General features: G+C 35.8%; 2 protein-coding genes across 2 annotated transcripts; one reads left to right on the top strand and one right to left on the bottom strand.

Annotated features, from left to right (window-relative positions):
- Positions 1-512: 512 nt before the first annotated feature.
- LOC109029776 (uncharacterized) lies at positions 513-3,864 on the bottom strand. Its single transcript, XM_019040402.2, has 4 exons — positions 3,544-3,864; positions 3,097-3,178; positions 2,433-2,576; positions 513-1,098 (listed from the first exon to the last, which is right to left on the bottom strand). Exons 1-4 carry the CDS (start codon positions 3,560-3,562, stop codon positions 1,014-1,016), a joined length of 330 nt encoding a protein of 109 aa, XP_018895947.2. The 5' UTR covers positions 3,563-3,864; the 3' UTR covers positions 513-1,013.
- A 248-nt stretch (positions 3,865-4,112) lies between these two features.
- On the top strand, positions 4,113-18,834 carry LOC109029753 (ribosome biogenesis protein BMS1 homolog). Its single transcript, XM_019040368.2, has 15 exons — positions 4,113-4,282; positions 6,521-6,641; positions 7,175-7,365; positions 8,032-8,180; positions 8,901-9,156; positions 9,555-9,683; positions 10,276-10,463; positions 11,090-11,229; positions 11,491-11,933; positions 12,581-12,756; positions 13,713-14,258; positions 15,363-15,602; positions 16,283-16,553; positions 17,653-17,987; positions 18,503-18,834. Exons 1-15 carry the CDS (start codon positions 4,228-4,230, stop codon positions 18,719-18,721), a joined length of 3,459 nt encoding a protein of 1,152 aa, XP_018895913.2. The 5' UTR covers positions 4,113-4,227; the 3' UTR covers positions 18,722-18,834.
- The last annotated feature ends 71 nt before the right edge of the window (positions 18,835-18,905 follow it).

Below are 18,905 nucleotides of genomic sequence, written 5' to 3'. Positions count from 1 at the left end.
TTTGCCAGAGCTGATAATCAATTTGACTATGAAGTTCTGCACTGTGGCCCTAAAATCCTAAAAGCAGCATTTATAACTTCGTTCTGTTAGGAAGTTAAGTCTCTTTCGTGTCTCTAGAGGTGGTAGAATCAGACCTCAATTCAGATCCATTTATTTTGCTGAGAGACATTCAGGTATACATGCAGTGCCAGAAACGAAAGTTAATCAAAGCATATCTTAAGTTGCACTTGTATCAAGACACAAAATGAACCTCAATATAGCAATAGCCCAGAAAAACTTAGATTAGAAGTAGAGTCCATGCCAAACAAGTTTATGCACCTTTAGACTGCAACAGAGGATCTGCCATCTAGATTCTTCCATTTACTTTACCGGTGAAAGTGATGTCAGACTATCTTCTGGCACAGTCTATAGGTGCCAGAACTCATTTGGTGAGGTCTCCATCATAATGTTAATTTTTTTTCCCCTTTCTAACAGATGGCCATAATTATTGAAGAAAACAAAAGGACAAATGATAAAAAGTCCAAACATTTATTAAGAAATATAAATAAAAAGCCCACAGATAAATTTCACAAGAGACTTACTTTCTAATAATAGGAGATTATCTATTATGTAGTCTATTAAGTACCAGAGTAGGTACATAAAATATTCAATCGATGTCTATGTAGGTACATGATTGAATAAATAAAATTGTAGGATATTAAAGCAATAAAGTCTATAGTTTATTTTGCAAATACACTCGAACAGTATTAAAACCTCATCAAATTAACAGTAAGATAAAATTCGATCATACTTTGGATTTGCAAGGAAATTCAACAAATTTAATAAAAAACAAAAACAGGTATGGGTTCCTTGGAGGGATGGCCCAGTTAAATGATCTACTTCAATGTGCCAGAACAAGGAAAGCATGACAAACAGAGGTATGTTGAAGTGGGATAGACAGTGGATGAAAATGCAATCAATGAGAACTGTATAGAATCTTCCAGTAGGGTTGAGGACTGACTTCCCTCAAAAATTTAACCACACCCACAACACGATGGAGGAGGTGGGATATCAGCCATGGATCCGAATCCTCTCACATTCCTTCCCCCTTTCGGATTGCTACAGAAAACAGGAAAGAAATTCAAAGTAAATAGAGGATCAATTTGAAATATTTCAATCAAAAGGAACAATTTCCATTGCGATCCAGGCCCCAAGACAAAAGGTGATAAAGACAGCTCCTTTTAATTTGGTTACATTCGATTTATCAACTTGAAATTTTCTGAACACTGACTTAATCATGATTTTCATTGTTGTTGTAGAGTTCGTTATTTTAAGACTTTGACCGACCACTAACAAAACCTGTGTAGCCAGGGACAAACTTTTCAGGAGAAAAATGTTGTCTTTTGAAGAATTTGGTCATAGGATTTTCGATAGAGAGCACTATTTAGTCTAGTATCTCAAAAAATAAGTTGAGAGTCATTTCGCTGGTTTATTTCTGTGCCAATAGAGAAAGTACATTGAAATTCGCAATTCTGAGTCCCAAAAACTGCGAATAAGACTTCTAAATTGCTCTTACCAAAACTTTCAAGAGCAAATTTTAAACTGTAGTACCTACATAGGTTGGGCGTTTAAGCGAGAACTTTTGAGCCATCATGTTAGTAAAACACATTTTAAATTAATGATTCCTATAACTAGACTTGAAGCTTTCTTGAGGTGAAGTACTTTTCCTATTAACAGTCCTGTCAACAGGACAGGTGCATAGAAGAATTTAATAAAACAAACTGAGAATAATTGGTAATCACACCTCAATTTAAAATAAACAACATGGGCATGAATGGTAACATTCTCTTCATCAATGGACCACTAGACAAGGTACAAATTTCAGCATTCTGATACTTGTTTCTTCACCAAAATTTCACGTAGAACATGATACGCACAACAAAAATTACCGAAATTAAGTCCTTACAAAGATATTTAATGATTCTTGGTGCGTGAATTGAAATCATCTGCTCATGAAAACTCAATGCTCTACATGATTCACATCACGCGCTAAACGTCATCATGAACGTCTCTGCGATAAAAAAATCTAGCAACCTCAATCTTGACACTTTGGCTCAGCTATAGCAAATTACTTATAGTTTGAAAAACACATGATGGGAAATGAACATTGCTTGATTGAGAAGCTTGCTGAAACCGTTGTAGTGCGTGATTTGACTCACGTAGAGCTTTGAGTTTCTTGTGAGCGGGCAGTTCAAATTCCTCGTAACCAATGTGAAATAAAAATGTTAATATCTCTGTTAGGAGTTGGTTTCAGTAATTTTCGTTGCGCGAATCATGTTCTACGTGAAATTCTGGTTAAGACACAAGTATCAGAATGCTTAAATTCGAACCTTGTCTGGTGATCCATTAAGGAACTGAAACGAGAGAAAAATTATAAAAAATTTATATCTCACCCTCTTGGTGGTCCATTCCCCCCGCTTCCACCACCCCATCCTCCACTGCCGCCACCTCCACCACCATTGTCGCCTCGTCTTGAGGATCCACCTGTGATGGAGCTGCCGAACCCACTGTTAAGGCCAGGAATCATTGTCTGGAAGCTGGGAAACAGAAATAAATAAATTGAAAAAGCAACCACCATTTGGGAGAGAGAAGGAAAACTAATGTGAGACAAAATCCTAGCTGAGTGGATCGAGGGTATTGTTGCTTATGAATAGTTCGTAAAACTGCTGACTAGCTGAAGAGTTTTTCGGTGATGACGGAGAGATGAGTTGAAATCTAAAACAGTGCTGAAGCTATGCATGATTGAGATTTTCACTCATTCTCTGCTGCTTAATTTTTTTCTTTCTTTTTGGAAGTGTAATTGCTACTAAATTGAATATTTAATTGTAATTAGATTCCAAGTGGAAAGTTTTTCGAGTTATTGTTTCCTCTCTTAATTCTTATTGGAAAAATTACAAAAAGCTCAAGAGATGAACAGGGAGACTTTTGAATTTTTACTAATCTCCGCATCGGGTGATTATGGTATAGAAAAGTGTGTGAAGATAACACTAACTGGAGGCCTGGAACGATTTACACCAGTAAAAGAGATACAAAAAACTACTTATGAACGATACTTACAACATAACAACAAAATTTAGAACACCCCAAAAGAAATTCATCAATCGCTTCATAAGGGGGGGTGTATCTCGGACAGCACCATCTAGAACACATAAAAAATCAACTATTAAAAATGCGGCCTGTCAAAATTTGATGGTAGATGGTGACCAACAGTAATTAGCTGGTCTACTTTGATCGGAATTTACTTATTTAATTATTTTATTATTATAAAACAAAATTACAATTATAATCATACTTAAACTGGCAAGACCCTTCTATAAGCATCAATATGCTCTTCAAAAAACAAATTTGGAGCAAACATTTAGGAAACCGTAACTAAGGTATGCGGTTTCGTAATTTTCTCAACACCGTGAAATCATCTCTGCTAAGGAGACATCAACAGCAATCTCCCCAGGGTCACAGGGGTATGGTATATTTTTATTTTGGCTCACTGCAATAAGTACTCACTTTTGGCGATGTAAACCATCCTTGTAGTTGTGGCTGATCAAAAATGAAGGCTCATTGATCAGACAATCAGGAAATGGTCGGTTAAGGTTAGGATCTGAAAAAAACACTGATTCGTGATTCGTAAGGCAAAGGAATTTGCTCTTTCACGTCTCAAATTTTCATTACTGACTGATAATTCTTTGCACACTGCATTCGTCACGATATATGACACGAATTCATCACAAATTAACTAAACTTCAAGGTTGATAATTTTTTGTTTACCCACACACGAAAGAACAACAGGTAAACCTCGACGACAGATGAGCAAACACTCAGACGAAAATGATACCGGCTAAAATTTATTTATTTCTCTGCTGTGTTCTCTTCCTATTGGTCTGTGCATTCGTTAGCGGGCTTTTGCGATTATCTAGTTTTGAAATCATAGAATTTGATTGGGTATTTGAGGCGGAAACGAATGTTATTCGGATCGTTTCCGGCTTCAAAACGGTTCCAATTGGTTGGACCATATGACCACCATGACTGACCATGACTCGTGGCATTTTGACACCGCCATATCAACTGGTGGCAAAACTGGTGGTATATATTTCTTCTGTGTTGTATTGTTGATAAAAATGCCTCCACGGTGACCATGTGCGCTGCAGAATTTTTACATTTTATTTAATCGTGTCTCATTTTTAAACCATAATGGCAGATGAGTATGAAACGGATAAGAAGAAAAGCCATCGAGAACGACAGGCTGGTAAGAAATTCACCTTTTTGTCTTCCCTTTTGATGATTTTAACCTAGGTTGTAGGTTATGTTTACCTCCGATGAAACACTTTTACACCAAACTTTAGGGCGGAATGACGAAACGTCCCCGTCGACTGAAATGAATGGAAATTACAGGTCCCTAATGGCATGTAACCCCTGGCTCATTTTAGCCGATCCCAAAGAACATTAAGGCCAATTCACACTATCAAACTTCTCATTCATCTTCGGGACGCAGCTTGTCGAATGATAATTTGGGCAGTGTGATACTGACGAGAGGAAACTATGATTCGATGAAAAATTACACGGAAACTTGGATTTAACGTCACATTCAACCTTCCATCCAATTGGCGCCCCCAATTGGATGGAAAGTACAACGAAACGTTCTGACTGACATGAGCGGAAGCTGATCTTCGCGAACCGCAGGCTGATGACAATATCACACTGCAATGGTAATTGAATCAATTGTTTTGAGTCCAACTTTTCGTTTAAGCATGTCATATGAAAAGTTTGATAGTGTGAATTAGGCTTTACTGCGCTGCCAGGTTGATGGTGTGGTCGCTGAAGAGAGAACCAGAGAAGCAATTCGAACTGTTGGCGGAGTGGCAGCCCCTACTTTTATGAGTCGTCTCTTATTGACTGATTTGCCTGGCACCCACTTTCTTTGGCCCTTATGTTAAATAACACGGGGTTTATTTTTTATTGAAAATATCTTGAAAGCAATGAAAAATTTACGTGTCGGAGATTTCAGAATTCAGTTCCCCAGATTTTTCTGAGGAGATTGATTGGTCATACATGACACTTTTTTCTCCAGAACACCGAACAGTTTGACCTGAATTTTTTTTTTTTTTTTTATACTAGAATTGGACTGAGTTAAGCAGAAAGGAACCAAACCACATTTTGGAAAAAATTGAGTTATGAGAGGTTTTGAACCCAACCACTGCTCTACTATCTATCGCCGAAAATTCAGAGTTTTTCTCGGAGCAAATTTTGCAGAAATTGAACTTGAAGTTTATCTTTTACATTGAGTCTTATGCAGGAGCCAAACTTTAAACCTCTTTTTCTCGGTTCGATCCCGGTGTGGCTTGGTTCCTTTCTGTTTAACTCCGTCCAATTATGATACCTGGTGACATGCGAAAACATAATCCCAGGTTGAGCTGTTCAATGTATTCGAGAAAGAAGTGCCCATCAATCTCTGAAGAAAAATCTGGAGAATGGGTTGCTAAAATTTTGATGTATACATTTTTCCTTGTTTTTGAGACAATTGCGATGCAACATGAACCCTGTGTTATTTTTCGTAAGGGCCCCAGAAAGTTGGCACCTGTCGGATAAGCCGATCAGAGACGACTCGTAAAAGTAGGGAGTACCACTCGGTCTGTAATTCAAATTGCTGCTCTTGTTTTCTCTTTGGTGGTCGTCTTGTCAACGTTACTCTTTCTATCAATATAGTCTTTGACCATCCTGTACAGTGAGCAATCTTAAGCCCAAAGTATCTGCCAACTTGTCCTCAGAATTATGCTTTGCCGATCAATGGAGAATAGGAATGAGATCGTGAACCCTGAGTGTCCTCCGAAGTGAAATCAACATTTAATACCATTTTCATTCTGTGGAATTAATGAGCTAACATCTGATTTATTGTGTAAGGTCTAAAAGTTAAAAATTTCACACATTCTTCTAATTGTTGCTGCATCCAAATCATGGTGATAATATTAGGAAAAAAACCTCTTATCTAGTGTTAGCGAAATATTTTCAAATCCTAGGAAGCTCCTTGTAGGATTCGGAGGAATCTGGTTATGTGCTCTAACCTTTAGCGTTAGATACTCATCATTTATCTCCTACAATTATAAATTAATTGCACACTCAAGTGAGCCAGGTGATCCTATTTATCTGATGATTTTCTTGACAAAGCTTTTTAATTACTAATGTCGAAGCACCTCTAGGACCAGATTTAAGGAAGATTGAGGACCATGGCAGCAAATCACAGGAACGTGTCGGCGGTTTTCAATCTGTGTTTGGTTTTTCAAATCTTCCAATCTCATCTCTCTCAGGATGTAAGGGTGGCAAACTGTTGTCAACCCAAAGTGGCAAATTTGTAATAACCACCCTAAGCACCTTCTCTATTTTCTTTTGTCCGTTTGTATATCCCAAATTCCCCTCTCCTGTTTCCTCCCAGTAGTATTCTATTGTATCAATCTTCATCTTTATTTTAATGACATTTTTATCCTCATAGGTCGTAAAGCAGAGAAAAAGAAGAAGAAAAAAGAACTCCTGCAAAATGATCAGGAAAAGAGCAATAATCCAAAAGCCTTTGCCATAAATTCAGTTGTAAGAGCGGAGCGAAAATTTCGTAGGTTTGTGAACATTTGATTTTTTTTCCCTTTTTTTTTACCCTATGGATTTGTCATTAAGGAAGCACTGAGCCATATTCAATTGTATTTAAACCGTCATTTGTTTATCATTAATATCATTAATATCATTAATATCATTAATATCATTTGTTTATCATATTTTAGTGTGAAAAGTTTTACTTGAATTTAGTTCAATGTTGTACCTCAATAAATTGAGCCTTTAAGTAAGCATTTAAATTATCGAAATAAAACATAATTAATTTTGTTAGGTAGTGGCCAAGAATTTAAGTTAGGTCATAGAAAAACATGGATAAAATTTTAAAGGACACAAATTATCTTTTAATCTTGGCAGTGTTGTTATGATTTCTCAACCCATTCAACTCTTGCCTTGCACTCAAGCACAAAACAAAATAAGGAAATATTTTTTTCAAGAAATCTCTGCTGGCTTCCATTTAGGAGCCTAAATGGTCATAGACACTCAAGAAACCCCTTGAATTCAATTAATCTGATTATTGTGTTGATTTTTGTTCTTTCAGAGGTCAAGATGTCCAAACAAAAAAGCAGCATATTCCTGTTGTTGATAGAACTCCTTTGGAGCCTCCACCAATCCTTGTCGTGGTTGTTGGTCCTCCAAAAGTTGGCAAAACTACACTTATCCAGTGTTTAATAAAGAACTTTACCAAGCAGCCCCTGACCTCCATCAAAGGCCCTGTCACAGTTGTCTCTGGTATACATTTTTTTCTTAGTTTTTTTTTACCCCGCAGGAGCAGGTTTTGCATTTTGTATTAGCTCCTATTTGGATAGAGTTAAATTAAATAGTCACAACTAGGTTGCAGTGTTTCAAAATGTTGTCTCCTATTTTAATTTTTTGGAAGGAAAGGAACCAACATTTTCGTTGGAAATTTTGTGGCAATAACCGCAGTTTGGGCAAGGAAAATTTCAACAATTTTTGAGTGGGGGTGTTAGTTGGCCTCCTTCCAAAAAAGAAAAGCAGCAGATAAAATTTTGAAACATCATAATATAAATACAACTGTTTTGCATAACTCTAACCATTTGTAAAAAAAGACAGTTTTTACCTCATGCAATTGCAAATTTTTGTTGTAGTAGTAGCCGGGCGGACCAGCAAAATGTCTCCTTAGAGCTCAGTCAATAGGTATAATTTCATTGTGCATCTCTAAGTTGAACCATGCTCCTTCACTCATACTAATAAAACAAAATAATGAATTTAAGATTTTGGTATGCTCCCAGGGAAAGGAAGGAAGATATTTTGGGCTCATAATATTCACTCAAGTTTGCAAGATACCTAATTGATAGAAAACAAAGTTTTGTACTGTCAGTGGTTTTTTTTATCAGTGCTCTATTTTGCTGCCTCTAACAAACAGTATTTTTACAGGCAAAAAAAGGCGTATCACTTTCATGGAATGTAACAACGACATTAACAGCATGATTGATCTGGCAAAAGTGGCTGACTTGGTTCTACTTCTGATAGATGCATCATTTGGATTTGAAATGGAGATTTTTGAGTTTTTAAATATATGTCAAGTAAGTTTTTATAGCAGATGGTAAAATTATGTTCTTATTTCAACCTGCTAATTTTATTTTTAAGCGAAATGAATAATTCACTGCTCAGTGAAATTTGGCCAAGTGCAGCTACGGCTCAGACGAAACGCTGCTTAAGTCAAAACATTTTTCAGCCCCTAGATATCGCTTTAAGGTTTTATTTAAAATATTACTACCAAGACAAATTTGTAAAACGTATGACTGAGAAAAAACTGCTAGAGTTGAAATTTTTTTTTCGGCAAACCTACAAAAAAATTAAATTTATACGCCAGAAATTAGGAGAAAAAACGTTTCTACAAAGGAATTATGAGGATGCACCTGTAGTTTTGAATGAGAATAGAAGTAAGAGCTTGAAAATCTGTGATTTTTGATGCTTTTTGATGATTAAAATTTAAAAAGCATAAATATTAAAGACCTTAAGTTGAAATTTTTTTAAACTGATCATTCAAAGCCGAAAAAAAATAAAATAAAGTGATAAAATCTAAAAATTAACTCTCAAAATTCAAAATTAGTATTCCACCTAGTATTGAAAAATTTCAAGCCTAAGTGGCAAAGCGGTTAAAATGAAAAACCACCCAAGTTGAAATTTCTCTCGGCCCTTGACAATTTGTTTTAGGGGGATTTCTTTGTAACTAATTCTAATGATATAACCAATGAATAGATACATCTCCATCAACTGATTTTGTTACTATGATTTTGTAGGTTCATGGTATGCCGAAAATCATGGGTGTCCTCACTCATTTGGATATGTTGAAAGAAAACAAAACTCTGAGACGAATAAAGAAGGACCTGAAGCACCGATTCTGGACAGAGGTTTATCAAGGGGCAAAACTTTTCTACCTATCTGGTATTCTGCACGGAGAGTACCTGAAGAATGAAGTGAAAAATTTGTGCAGGTTTATTTCTGTAATGAAATTTAGACCGTTGATTTGGCAGACTTCTCACCCATTTTTAATAGGTCAGAATCTTTAAGTTGTTCCTCTTTCATTTTTTCCGGGGCCAAGTTAAGTTCAAAGTGAAACCCGATGTTTCAAGTCAATGAGGTCAAATTTCTCAGCGAATTATAATCATTATGCCCAAAATAAGGTAGAGTCATTTGCATTGAAAACTAGGAGATCCAAAAAAAGAGTTTAAATTGAAATAAATTTACGAAGAGGGTGTATTCATGAATAAGTACTGTATTTAATTTATTACATAGCTTTTAGTATCTTCCAGCCTCCTCAGTATTAACCCATATGCTTACATTTTTTCACCTGTTGTTTTCATTTTCTTTGTGTTGGTTCCTTTTTCATCTAACTTCTAGCATATCTCATACCAGGCTCATAACGGAACATTGTGTTGGTTTTCTTTTTGTAGCGGACAGGATGGAAGACTTGACACCTCCGGAAGAAATTAGGCAGAATCCTAAATGTGACCGTACTGTCAGTTTATATGGTTACGTCAGAGGAATCCCTCTCAATAGACACAGCACTGTCCACATTCCTGGTGAGTCAATTTTATTTTCCCACAGTAACCATAGATCTTTATCACCAGTCTTGCCTTTCTGTGTCTTCTAGGAACTTTGATGGTCAGGAACAGGAAATCTTAGAAAAATTCCCAGCTGTTTTTCAAAAAGCAATAATTGCTGTTCAGATATTTTATGGATATAAGGACTCTGTATTGCCTTGTTTTATAAGGAACCTGCAATATCAGTTTCGCAGAAGTTGTTAGGAAGGAGAAAATTCCCATGTCACAGTGGCAAAGTCGGTAACATTGCTTTTCTAATTTAAAACACGTAATGAATAATTGATTCTAGAAAAGGAGGTTTACTTTGATAAATTTCAATCATTTTAGATGCATTAAAATGAACGGAACGGAATATTTGTCAACTTGTGAGAATTGCAACTGTGTTTTTGATGTGTCAGACGAAGCAAAAATTTTAAAAGTTTTGAAGTCCCAGCAAAGTAACACAAGTTACTTTATCCAACCACATATTGCCTTGAATTATTATTAAGTAAATAATGAAGACTTTCAGAAGCATTTACAGGATTTATCACTCATAGTTACATTTTAAATTGGAACTCTTTGATGAATGCAGGTTGTGGCGACTCAAAATTAGCAGACGTGTGCTTCCTCCCAGATCCTTGTCCTTTGCCTGACAAGTTGAAAAAACGAAGTCTAGTCGAAAAAGAACGCTTGATCTATGCTCCCTTTTCTGGTGTCGGAGGGATTGTTTATGATAAGGATGCTGTGTATGTTGAATTGGCAGGCAGCCATTCCCACAAAGTAAGCACTAAGTTCTGAACTCTTCAAATGAGCCTGTAGAAATATGTAACTTAATTGTATAGTTGAATAATTAATGAGCTTGACTTTGGTAGAATAGTCCCTTCTCATAGATTCTTATCTTTTTTCTTTCTTTTTTCAATTTTATCTTACTTCAAGATTTTGAAGGCTAAATCAGAAAAATGCGTATCTCTTATTGTGATATTATAAGTCTCAGCACATGTTTTTCAAAGGAAAAGTCGGTGTGATTTTCTATTAAAGTATTTTGTGGAATATCTTCACCCATCCTGAAAAAATCGCCAAAAATTGCAAGGAAACATTTCGTCCAGCTTTCCTTAAGGAAAATGTAACATAATCGGAGATCTGTAAATATTGCAATTAAGATACGTATTTTTAGCATTTACCCATTGGTATTTACATTTAAGACATTGTGTTTTTGAGATGAAAGTGGAGTCGAATTTGAAATGAATGTTCCCCAATTATAAAATGTGTACATCTACTTCTTCATTTTCTTACAAAAATACCCAAGAAAACGAAAAACATTACTCATGATGGTTTTCTTTCTCCTTCTGCTCTATGCATTAGTGTTACTTTTTCCTCTGTATTTATATCCTAATTTTTTTTTTCAGAAATCAAGGGAATCAGAACCAGAGAGGAAATTAGTCAGTTCCATTGTAGATACCAAACTAACCTTAGATGAAAAGATAGCCCAGAGTGAGGTGCAGCTTTTTTCCAACACAAAACCCATTGTTGCCTCAGAATTCCAAGAGTAAGTGTTTCTTATCTTTGCATCTTAAAACGTTTCTTGAACTCTTGACAAGATATCGGTATGGTTAGCTTGCTTACTAATCAATCAGTGCGTGAGCATCAAAGTTGCATAAACCATGTATGATTGCTGTGGAATTTTTTTTTTTTTTTCTTCTGTTTTTTTTCTTTTTTTTTAGGAAATTACACGGGCTATCGATGTGCCAATGTAATTTTGGAAATTTAATATGCTTGAACCTTCATCTCTGGTCTTCTTTTATTTCAGTGATTTGAAACCATGTCCTAATGAAAGTATGGAAGTCGACCACCCTAGCCATATCAGACATGATAAAAACACCAGTTTGGCTGAAAATGATGAAGATGCCAGTGATAGTGACAACTCAGACAGTGACGATGAAATGCATGGTGCGGAAAATGAAGTAACAAGCGATGATGGTGCAGATAGTTCTGATGAAGATGAAAGCGATGATGCAGAAGTAGACAGTGATTACAGCTCTGCAAACGATCACGATGAAAGTATGGGAGAGAGCTGTGAACGTCTGGAACACGGTGAAGAATCAGAAACCGACAATGACTCAGACAGTGATGGTAGTGTGTTTGAAGCTAAGGACTCAAATGTCAATTGGAAGAGTAATTTAGCTATGAAAGCAGCCGATGCATTTGTTGAGCGGCAAAACAGTTCAGCCAACCTTTGGAATCTTGTCTATGGTATGATTTTCAAGTTCTTTTAAGTAGAGCTACCGTATGCCCCGTCAGCACTTGAGGAATAAGCTCTAATCTAATTCTTGGCAAAAATTAAGGGAAGTCACCTGATCATGGGTGTCCATAAAAAAAGTGCCCTAATTCAAATAAACTTTAAACCGAGTCATTCCTGTGTATTTTACCAACATTTTTGCACAAGAAATTCTAAAAAATTTCAATTCAAACCGTAGTCAAAAATTGGCAAATTCAAGGCTCAAAACATTCAAGGCATCAGATTAAAATGCAACTTCACTTTTTTAGCTTGATAATGAATCAAATATTCTACGACTTGTTCCGTGGGATGTTTACAAATGGTTTTAACCTCCATTTTACTTGGTGCCTAGTTTTTCTAAATCCCCCAGTGATTGTGCTAAATGTGTCTAGAAATGAGGAAACTAGTGGATTGCAAGGAAAAGCTCAACAGACTGTAAGACAAATATCCCAGAGTTAAAATTTTCTCATCATGCTAATTCCATCCATAACTAAAATGCAGTCATCATTTGCCCAAGCTTTAACCAAAGTAATTCCTGTAACTACTGCTCCATTTGTTTTTAATAGTCCTTGATCTCTGGTTTGTCAAATTAATTTGTAATCCTAACTCTGCTTTTATTCAGGATACAACCCAATGGATCAATCCAGTGATTCAGAAGACAATGAAAATGAGATCGGTGGCTTGTTTCGGGTTGTGAGACAAAAGCAACAATCTAAGTTGGAAGAAAAAGATACCATGGACAGTGTGGACTCTTCTAAGTTTCCCATCAAGCAGCTGAAAGATTGGACCAATGAATCGGTGAGTACTTGTAAATCAAGTAGGGTTTTTCTTAAGTGGGAGAACTTTAATTTGCCTGTATTTTTTGTTGTTAATAACCGAGTCTAAGAAAATTGTTTACTCCTTCAGGTAAAAAAAATTTACATGACATGATACTGATGATAATGAAATGACTTTTCACCAGAAAATGCCATTCAAATCGGAGTTCAAACATTAAAAATATATATTTTACATTTCCACTCTTCTTTCTCTCGCTAATTCTGTCCGGTACAAATGCAAAGTTGCCTATTTTTTCAGAATTCTCTTGTGAAGAATCATGCTAGGTACCTCTAAAAACCCTCAAATATTCCTTGATTTTTTCTCCGATTTTAAGTTCTTGGAAGTAAATTGATAAGTTGGAAAAGTAGTGAACAGATGCAAAAATCCTCAAATTTGCGGTCCAATTTCCAAAAATGTTATCATATGATTTTCCTCTTTTTTGAGCATCTTCAAGTAAACCTTGATTGTGATGAAAGCGCTCTAAGTTGTCATGTAGATGATCAAAAGAAAAATATGTTTACTATTACAGCCCATAAATGATCTTGAAACAAATTTCTAAAAAGTCCAAAAAGTTCTTATAGTTTTAGTAAAAAGTCCTCCACAAATGTAGCAAAGGTCCTTGAACTTATATTATATAGGTTAAATGAATCCTACTTTCATTAATGATTTTAGTATAAAAAAGCTTTTAAGGATATTGTTCGTGATATCTACCACTGCTAATAGCAATTAAAACCTTAACAGTGAACAGAACAGGTAACATGTTTTCCTTATTTTGAGAAAATTAACTCCAAGTTCCAAAATTACATGGATGTTATACCTCATGAGAAGTAAAGCTGATGTTGCCAGAAAGAAAATTCAATTTTTCTTCATTATTTCCTTGGAAACAAGTTTTGTTTAACATCATTAGTATCCTAACACACATTCATTTTTTCTCACAGATAAAAGAAAGTATCCGAGATTGTTTTGTAACTGGAAAATGGAAAGCGTCAGAAGATGCTTCAGAGCTGCTCCGACTAGATGATCTCACCGATGAAGATGAAGAGCTTTATGATGACTTTGAAGATCTGGAAACTGGTGAAAAGCACACAGTAGAATCGGCGAAGAAACCCAGCAAAGACGATGATGAAACAGAACTGGACGACAGCAAAGAACCAGAGGAGCCAATGACTAAAGAAAAACTCATGGAGAAGAAGCGAAAGCTGAAAGAAAAGTTTGATGCTGAATATGATGATAAAACAGGCGAAGGCTCTTCATACTATGACGACTTGAAGCAGGAGGCATCAAAGCAGGCGGAACTAAACAAAAGCATGTTCGAGGGGCTAGAAGATGAAGTCCGAGTCGAATTGGAAGGTTTCAGATCGGGGATGTATGTGAGGATGGAGTTGACGCAGATGTCCTGTGAGCTAGTCACTAATTTTGATCCAACCTATCCTTTAATAGTAGGAGGATTGCAGTCAGGAGAGGAAACTATCGGATATGTTAATGTAAGTAGACAAATCTTTGTTCATAAGGTAACTAGACTTGGGTTAGTCCAATGGCAGAGTCGAGGTAATATTTACCAAAAGATAGTACACATGCTCAGGGAATGATGCTGACAGTAGCCTTGTAATGATTACTCTGGCGTACAGTTCACCTAATCTGATTAGATTGATCTAATGGAGATCAGTAGCACTATGCCAACGAAGCGACTGAATCAGGTAAAATGTTTGAAAGGCAGTGGCGTTGTAAACTAATCAAAAATCTGCTGCAGATTGGAAAACTCCAAAGGTTACATCATTATTTTACTACAGATAAATATATTTATTGGAGCAAAGGTACTTGTAAATATTTTTATACCTGCTAACTTTCAGATTTACCTAATCCATTTTCAGAAGTTACAGTTAGCGAGTGATAACGTTGGCAGCAAAGTAATACTAACATTTTTATATATTTTAAGAACATGTGGAACATATCTACGATTAAACCAAAAAAATTTCCTTTTTAAATATGTTTTGCTTGTTCCAAAGAAGTACCATTTCAGCATTGCTTTAGTAATTATGCTATCACTGGATATCTGTAATCTCTGAAGATGGATTAAATCCGAAAGTGCACGCAACCTAATGTAAATAAAATTATTTTCAAACATCTTTGACATGACAAAATTATTTACGTATATTAAATAGATCCTAAAAATATATAGATGATAAATTGATGTCAAAAATTAAATATTATCTTGTTACCAGACTGACCTAAGTTTATCAACCTTGGTTTTTTCACACTAATTCTTAAAAGCACCCTTCTTAATTTGAAAAAATGCAGCTTTTTTAATGTAATGGTATTTGAAGCTTCATCATCCACCCTTAAAAACATCAATTGGGAGAAAAATTTCAGTGTCTTCAACCACCTAAACTACATATTAATTAGTAGTGGTTGTTGGTTTCCAATTTTTGGGATTCCCTTATGGGAAAAACTCCACCTATGAACAGTTTGAGTCTGGGATATTATTTATCTAATTTATTGTTGAATATGGCGGGTATGTAGATGCATTTGTAGCCGACGGGACCAGCCAGATTTTGGCCTCGAATAAGAGTGGTTTTTGCTTTTTTCAGACACGTGTCAAGAAGCATCGATGGTATGGCAAGATAATGAAAACGAACAACCCACTCATCATATCGCTGGGATGGAGACGCTTTCAGACTATCCCTGTTTATTCAAAACTTGAAGATAACCTCAGGCACAGGATGTTGAAGTATACTCCGGAGCATGTTACATGTCATATGCATTTCTGGGGCCCTATTACTCCAGCAGGATCCGGTTTATTGGCAGTGCAGGACGTTGCCACGAGAGAGGTTTGTTGCTCAGTCCTCTCTTTTCACAAATTTTTTTTCCTCATAAGTCTTAGACAACCTTTTACACCTTAAAATCTGTTCCTCCTATCATTGAAAATAATTCTTTCAGTGAGTCTTTCAGTATCAATTTTTTCAAGGCGGATTGCTCTGTGGGTCTTCAATTTTCATCTTGAATTCGTTGTTCAGCTCTCTTTCTCACTAAAACCGAAACTGTCAAAGACAGGTACTTTCTGAAATATGAGTTATTCTGATAATCTCCTCTGTTAAGAATGTTTTAACTCGAGGCTAAATCTTGTAAATGTAAAATACTGATTTGAACTGAATATCAATTTGTGTCATTTAGCATTCTTCCCAGGTTTGCCATTCCAATCGTTGTTGTGGTTGAAATTTTTTGGGTCTTAAAAGTTGAAGTGTATCTTTATCCTTAATTTAACGAACTGTGTGATAAATAAAGTAAAATCAGTATTTTCATCTAATATGTTTTCATCAATTTTTGGCATCTTGATTTCGTCCGGGACTCTTCTTGATAGATTACAGAAAATCACAAAAATACAGAGAAGTCTTGTAGAACCTTTTTCTAAGTAAATAAAATATAGAAATAATCGGAAGATCAATTTTTTTCTTTCTTTTAAATTTAATGAATTATTTGCTGATGCGTTTATTTAATTTTTTTATCACAGCCTGGTTTTAGAATTGCACTCACTGGTTCGGTTGTGGACACCAATCAAACCACAAAAATCACCAAAAAACTGAAACTGACGGGAGAGGCAGACAAAATTTTCAAGAAGACAGCCTTTGTTAGCGGAATGTTCACGTCAACTCTAGAAGCTGCCAGATTCGAAGGTGCTAAAATTAGGACAGTCTCTGGAGTCAGAGGCATGATCAAGAAAGCTCTTCCAAAACCAGAGGGTGCTGTGCGAGCCACATTTGAGGATACCGTTTTAAAAAGTGGTAAGAGTCGATGAATTACAGGAAATGAAAGCATACCTACTGTTCAAATTTTAGGTGGTACTATGTCCTTGTATTTGTTATTACCCCTTTTTGGATGCGACATTGGCCTGCGCATTATGTAAGAGGAGCAATACTGAGACGCAAGCAGAGTCGGCCAAATTGTGAGAGGTAGTCCAAATATTGTGTCAGTCTCTAAGGAGAAAGTGAGAGAGTGTGATACTCCATCCTGTACCTCAAAATTAGGTTGGAAGCGCTAATTCTAATTCCAAAATTCTCGGCTGATTTTGTATAAACTTTTAAAAAAATTACCAAGCAAGGAGGAATGGGAGAAGGGTCTAGCAAAGTTTAAAGTAATTTTTAATGGGAGAGGGAGGGTTGTTGACCTGTATGATTGCTGTGCTGTAAAAAGTAGAGAGAGTTTAAAATTCTGAAATTCAATTAATTCATAGTTGCTTGTAAGTTTACTTTGTCCATAATATCTTCCCAAAGGAGATCTGCGTTAATTCGATGCTAGAGAATTAATTTTTTAATATAAAAATTAAAATTTTCCCTCTAAATTATTAGTTTCATTCAATTGAATCTGGTATGCGGTGTAACGGGAACCTGGAGTTTCTTTTTTTTCTTCCTCTTCTTTTCTTCTTTTTCTTTTTTTACCACTTCAAATAGCCCTCAAGGGCTAATCATGCGCTCTAGTCCAGTCCCCCTTCCGTCCATAACAACCAGTCCCAGGCAACCATTGTTTGAGACCATCAAAATTCGGGTTGCCTGGCTGGGAATCCAACCAGAACCTCCCGATCGTAGAGCTAGCGCTACAACCACTACACCATAGGCAGCTGACAGGAAAGTTTCATCAGAAAATTTTTCATTGGAAATTTAAAAAATATTAGGTAAAATGAGGAAATTAAAAAATTGTAGCTAACGTGAATCAGCAAAAGTTTAAGTCTCAATTCTCTGCGGAAACTCCTGTTGAAGACTCATCAGTTGAGTGAACTGATAATGTTCGGAAAAATTCATCGTAGAATTCGTCAGCCCGTGAAGTTTATGCATGAGCATTCATTCTTACGATTGATTCTAAGAATTTTATTTTTCCCTTTTCTAGATATTATATTTTGTCGGACTTGGTACCAAGTTGAAGTGAAGAAATTCTACAATCCTGTCACATCATTACTTTTATCACCCGATGCGAAAAATGCGTGGAAGGGCATGAAAACGGTGGGAGAACTGAAAAGAGAACGTGGTATCAGGAGTGAGCCGCAGTACGATAGTATGTACACACCAATCAACAGAAAGCCCAAATTCTTCAAACCATTGAAAGTTCCTAAAGAGCTCAAAGCAGCTCTCCCTTACAAGGATAAAACCAAGGACTTCTACACTGGTCGCTCTAATTTGAAGAAACAGCGAGTTGCTGTAGTTCGCAATGAACATGAAACAGAGGTATTGTGTAGTTTATTTTTCTTCTCTTTTGTCACCATTTATGTAATCAGGGGCCAAAGTCTTAAAGAATATCAAAATTTGTAACTGCCCAGAGAAGTATTTTACAAACAAATATTACAGTTATATTGCATTGTGGCTTGAAAAGTAGAATCCTGTTTCTGGGAAAACATTTCTAGGAACATCGTAACGAGATATGACTGTTGGATAATTTGAAGTTTGCTTTTTATTGATACGATATGGAACTAAACTGCTGCCAAATCACACTTTGAATCATCGAAAAGTATATTCTCGTGAACCGTCAAATTATGATTTTTGACTTTATAAATATAATTTGTGAGGGGAAATTTTGCAGCGTTAAAATGTAGTTATGTCCCTTCGTACAGGAGATTTTGAACTGTGACTTCCCAAGACTTCAGATTTGTCAGATTTTTCTCTGTGACCTTCTTCATTTTTCTTTGCTTTTGGTAGTCAATTAGTGCCTGAAATTGAGTTTACATTAATTTGTCTTGTTTTAGATTGCTGCACTAATGCGTAGAATATCAACAAATTACAAGGAAAAACGGAAAAAGCAGCAAGAAGCCACCCACGCTCGAATTGAAGCGTTGAAGAAGAAGAAACAGGCAGAGGAACTGAAGGCACTTAAAAACCAGAAGATAATGAAGAAGAAAATCTTCACTATTCTTGGAAAAGAAGAAAAGAAGAAACAACAGAAAGAAGCCCGATCCAAGCGCTAGTTTGTCTTTCAAGTTTTTTTAAAATAATTTTCGCATTTTATTTCATAAGTATTTCAATTTTAAGTTAGTGTTTTTTTTTTAAAAAAAATAAAAAAAATTTGTTAAGACTGGAACTATACAATTTTTTGGTCCTCATTTTACGTAGAAGAAATGTCCAGGTAGCTGTCTTTTTTGGCAGTTGCGA

Source organism: Bemisia tabaci, chromosome 3, assembly GCF_918797505.1.
Source record: "Bemisia tabaci chromosome 3, PGI_BMITA_v3".
Lineage (NCBI taxonomy): Eukaryota > Metazoa > Arthropoda > Insecta > Hemiptera > Aleyrodidae > Bemisia > Bemisia tabaci.
The sequence above is the reverse complement of the archived record's forward strand: the minus strand, read 5'-3'. Positions and strand labels throughout refer to the sequence as shown.

Excerpts from the sequence above, each read along its gene's own strand:
- LOC109029753 (XM_019040368.2), top strand. The coding sequence starts at position 4,228 with ATGGCAGATGAGTATGAAACGGATAAGAAGAAAAGCCATCGAGAACGA. Across the intron at positions 4,283-6,520 it reads CCATCGAGAACGACAGGCTG|GTCGTAAAGCAGAGAAAAAG; the intron begins GTAAGAAATTCA and ends TTATCCTCATAG. Across the intron at positions 12,757-13,712 it reads AAGATTGGACCAATGAATCG|ATAAAAGAAAGTATCCGAGA; the intron begins GTGAGTACTTGT and ends TTTTTCTCACAG.
- LOC109029776 (XM_019040402.2), bottom strand. Across the intron at positions 2,577-3,096 it reads CTAAATTTTGTTGTTATGTT|CTTCCAGACAATGATTCCTG; the intron begins GTAAGTATCGTT and ends TCTGTTTCCCAG. Across the intron at positions 1,099-2,432 it reads GGGAATGGACCACCAAGAGG|CAATCCGAAAGGGGGAAGGA; the intron begins GTGAGATATAAA and ends TGTTTTCTGTAG.